Here is a 4906-nt window from a genome sequence, read left to right as displayed (position 1 = left end):
AGGGAAGCCCCACTGCACCAGCTGGATGACCTCACCAAGGTGAATCCTGTGACGCTGGAGACAGGTATGGGCCTCCCATTCCTCAAGAGTACCATCTATAAGGGTGGAGATGCTGTGAGCACAGCTTCCCCAGGTCATACTGAAGCAGGCAGGACTGCTAACCTGGGCTGCTCCAGACCTCTGCCCAAGGGAGCATGGCAGCTGCACCTAGGTTCCCCAGGGAAGGCTCTGCTTCAGATTGGGAGCTCATTTTAATTAGATCTTCCATCTATTCATCAGGGAGCTGCTGGGATCTAATTGCAAAAGGAGGACTGTTAGGCAGAAGTGTGTCTGTGTGTGTGGTTTTATCTGTATTTGAGCCAGAGTTTGCTAAAGGCATCTCTGCCTCAGTCCTGAGGTGCCTGCAGGCCCGGTACATGGCAGACAAATTCTACACCAATGCTGGCTGCACCCTGGTGGCTCTGAACCCCTTCAAGCCCATTCCTCAGCTCTACTCGCCAGAGCTGATGAGAGAATACCATGCTGCTCCTCAGCCACAGGTAAGGCTCAGTTGCTCCTTGTGGCCTCAGGGCTCCCAGTCTCCTCCTAGGCCTCCTTGCAGTTTCCCCATCCTTATCTATCTATTCACTAGCCATGTAGTCTTTCAAAACCTGCTGGTGCCATGCCCCAACAGGAGCTCACAGAATCTTGAAAACATAAATAACTGACTGCAAGACACAAAGTGTGAATTGGAGGATAAATAAATACTTGTTTAACTGTATTACCTAAAATAGGGACATAGGGTCAAGGACTTTTTTTTCCTTGTTTGTGAGTTTATTGATAGGAAAGAATTTAAAGGTTATAGTTGTGTGTTTAACAAACTCTTATAGAAAAAAATAAAGTTATGTGTGATGTGGATTGCCCTAGAAAATTCAACACATGTTTACCTCTACTGAGAAAAATAAATTATTCTTACACTTCGAAGAGAAAAAGTTATTTGGGGGTGGTAGTGCAGGCAGGAACTAGGCTTGCTGGTGTTAAAGTACATGATGCATTCAGGGAGAGGCGAGAGCACACTTGCTGGCAGGAGAAAAGCCATGGGGAGAGAGACAATAGATGAGAGTAGGAAGATGAGAAAGCCAGAGCTGTTGTGAGGGTCTGAAGCACCACAACAAGCAGAGAGAATCCATAAAGCTTCATCCTTCAGGTAGAGGTGGGGCTGTGAATGGAGCCCACTAGGGGAGTAATTACTCTGGGAGTTGGGTTCAGGAAGGCGAGGCAGGAAGCACCTTCCAGGTGCAAGGGCAGGTATAGAGAGGGACGGCACTCACCATCCAGAACAGGTGCCTTCTCCCTTGGCAAGCTGTGATAAGTAGTCTTTGCTGACCTGGCTGTCAGGACATCATGCAGATGGCCTGGCCCTCCAGAAGTCCATACATCATGGGGAAGTCTCTCCTGAGAGCCCCTATCTCACCAACTTTCTTTCTTTTTTTTTTTTTTTGAGTTGGAGTCTCACTCTGTCACCCAGACTGGAGTGCGGTGGCCACTCCTGGCCACTGCAGCCTCGACCCACTGGGCTCCAGCGATCCTTCCGCCTCAGCCTTCTGAGTAGCCGGAATTACAGGCACGCACTACCATGCCCGGCTGATTTTTTTATTTATTGTAGAGATGAGGTCTCACCAAGTTCCCAGGCAGATCTTGAACCCGTGGGCTCAGGCAATCCACTCACCTCAGCCTCCCAAAGCGCAGGATTACAGGCTGAGCCACTGAGCCCAGCCCAACTTTCTGCCCTGCCTTCTCTTCTTACAAAAGCAAGTTTGTAGTCCCTTCTGTTTCTTCAGTGCCAACATTGATGGTCAGCACATTGAGGACAATATTTATTGGAGAAAAGAACATTGGCTTTGGACTTTAACTCATGTGAATATATTTACTTGCTGAGTGGTCTTGAAAGGTTATTTAACTCTTGACCCTTATATTCCTCATCTATAAAATAGGGTTAGCTATCCAACTAGTGTGCAGACTTAGGTAGTAACTTGTAAAAATTTTGTAAACTGCAGGGTACAGTAACATGCAACAGAATAAAACTGTTAAGAATATAAAATGTGAATGTCATAGACTGGTTGAGGCCAGCACTGCTTCTAGGCTGAGAAGATTAGTAGATAAAGCCACCATCAGGGTCGCACGGTTGGGCCTAATACTGTTACGTCTAGAAAATTTTTCTGGAGGAAGCATCGTGGCACTGCTGTCGACACCCTTCTCATCTCAGCCATCATTGGCTCAACCATGCCTTGAAAACGGGCATTCTCTCACATGACCTTTTACCCGTTGATGTTTCAGAAACTGAAGCCACATGTGTTCACTGTGGGTGAACAGACCTACAGGAATGTCAAGAGCCTGATTGAGCCAGTCAACCAGTCTATTGTTGTCAGCGGAGAGAGTGGTGCTGGAAAGGTAGGAGGACCTCCTTCCTGCCTTGTCAACTTGTGAACACTGCCTGGGCAAAGAAGCAGAGTTCCTTCCTTGTGGCATCATTTACTGCCTCATCATTCCCAAATAGGCTGGCAGAAGCAGGGGTTGTTGCACGATGGTGGGCAAGCAGTGGGCTAGATGTCAAGAAACAGGCTTCCAGTCCAGGCTCTATCGCTAGCTCTATCACCTGGAGTGACATACTTTCCTCTCTGAGCCTTCATGTTCTCATTAAAGGTCTGCCCCAGCTCTGACACCACTGGAAACAAAAGTCCGCTGTTGGTAATTCCATCATAGTGGTTAAGACCACATTAGAAAGGTACTTAGCTTCTGCAGAGTTCTCAGTTGTCTAACTTGTAAGATGAGAGGGAGGAGAGGACCAACACCTGACTCATGACCACCCCAGCGTCAACGTGCTGGGCTCAGGCAATCCTTTCACCTCAGCCTTCCAAGTAGCCAGAACTACAGGCGTGTGCTACCACACCCGGCTAATTTTTTGATTTATTGTAGAGATGAGGTCTCGCATAGTTGCCCAGGCTGTTCTAGAATCCATGGGCTCGGGCAATCCTCTCACTTCAGCCTCCCACAGTTCTATGATTACAGGCTTGAACCACTGCGCCCAGCCCTATGAGAGTTTAATGAGCCATTGCATGTAAGGCCTTGGTGGCATGCTTTGCATGTGGCAGTGCTCCTCCCAAAATAGTTGACGTTACTGTGGGAAAGGGTTTATTGAACTAGACCACCTGAACCCTCTCAGTTGCCCATAGTAGCAAGGGCAGTGTATTAGCCAGTTATAGGGGAAGACAGACACTCCTCGTGTGGCATGTGGCCTCCTGAGTGGCAGAACCACAACAGAACGTTTCTCAAGGACGAAGTGAAGAGTTGTACAGTTGTACAGAGGAAGCTGTTGGCCAAGACCTTGCCACCTTGTCAAGGCTTACCCAGCTACCTTGCCCTTTCCATAGTTCTTTTACCTTCACGAGGGGTTCATTGGGCTGTAAGCTCCTGTCTTTACTCCTGTGTGAGAGAATTGCTGAACACTGAGAACCTGCCAGGTTCTAGACTTTGGGCTAGGCTCTGAGGGGTGGCAGGGGAAGAACAGATGAAAAATGCAACATCCAGCTCTCAGGGGACTTCTAGTCCACTGAGAAAGATAGATAAGGAAACCAAGACAGCAAGCTGCAAGGATGAGGGACCAGACCTGGGTTAGGAGGAGATATTTGGGAGCTGTATCAAGGTGGCCAGTGAGTGACTGATGCCCAACTCCCAGACAAAGCCCATTGTACCCCAGAATTGCTCTGGGGAACAGAAACAACCTGGCCTAAGACCCAGGCAGCTAAAATTCAGTAAGCCTTTACTGAACAGCCATTGTAACCATGGGCTGGGCCTGCTATATTTTAAATTTTTAATTTATTTTTAATAACTAGTAATATTGCTACATAGTTTGAAAAATCATTCCACAATGAATTTCTAATTTAAAAGAAAAATTAAGCAGTACTATAAGGCTTATAAAGAAAACAGCCAACTAGTCCCATATCACTCAACCCTGTTCCCTCTCTCCAGAGGCAGCTACTTTCACATCTTTTATTGGTTTATTTGGCTATTTACTTCTATATTTCTTTTTTTGTTGTTTTTTTGAGTCAGAGTCTCACTCTGTCACCTAGGGTAGAGAGCAGTGTGCATGCATTCATGGCCACCACAGCCTCCACCTGCTGGGCTCAGGCGATCCTTCCACCTCACCCTGGTGGAACTACAGGCGTGCACCACTAAGCCCAGATTATTGATTGATTGATTGATTGATTGATTGATTGATTGTAGAGATAAGGTCTTACCATCTTGCCCAGGCTGGTCTCGACCCGTGGACTCAGGCAATCCTCTTGCCTCCACCTCCCAAAGTGCTGGGATGACAGGTGTGAGCCACTATGTCTGGCTAAGAAATAGTTTCTAACCTGCAATTATAAAACTCAGCCAAAATATCAATCTAATTTGAGGCAGAACAGACATTTTCAGATGAGCAACAACTTAAAAATTTGCTCTTATGTATCCTACTCAAGAAACTACTAAAGAATATGCTCTGGCCGAGCACGGTGGCTCACACCTGTAATCCCAGTATTTTGGGAGGCCAAGGCAAGAGAATTGCCTCGGTTTGGGGTTCGAGACCAGCCTGGACCAACTTAGTGAGAACTCGTCTCTACAATAAAAAAATAAGCCAGGCGTGGTAGCACACACCTGTAGTTTCAGCTACTTAGAAGGCTGAGGAGGAAGGATTATCTGAGCCCAGCAGGTGGAGGCTGTGGTGGCCTTGAACATGCTGCTGCACTATAGCCAGGGTGACAAAGTGAGACTTCAACTCAAAAAATAATAAATTATTATTTTCTTTTCAATTTTAGAGATATTTTCTTCAACATTGCTACTGAGAGTACCAGTCCATAATGGTGTTTCTTTTTTTTTTTTTTTTTTG

The 4906-nt window shown here is 46.7% G+C and overlaps 1 protein-coding gene across 1 annotated transcript in view; it reads left to right on the top strand.

Annotated features, from left to right (window-relative positions):
- Positions 1-7: 7 nt before the first annotated feature.
- Positions 8-4906, top strand: part of LOC110595774 (unconventional myosin-XIX-like) — a 12485-nt gene continuing 7586 nt past the window's right edge. Inside the window, exons 1-3 of the mRNA XM_021713132.1 lie at positions 8-64; positions 391-539; positions 2317-2430. Coding sequence (XP_021568807.1) covers positions 417-539; positions 2317-2430 — 237 coding nt within the window. The 5' untranslated portion in view covers positions 8-64; positions 391-416. The remainder of the gene's footprint in view (positions 65-390; positions 540-2316; positions 2431-4906) is intronic.

Source organism: Carlito syrichta, unplaced genomic scaffold, assembly GCF_000164805.1.
Source record: "Carlito syrichta isolate Samal-C Ts95f unplaced genomic scaffold, Tarsius_syrichta-2.0.1 Scaffold304268, whole genome shotgun sequence".
Taxonomy (NCBI): Eukaryota; Metazoa; Chordata; class Mammalia; order Primates; family Tarsiidae; genus Carlito; species Carlito syrichta.
The sequence above is the reverse complement of the archived record's forward strand: the minus strand, read 5'-3'. Positions and strand labels throughout refer to the sequence as shown.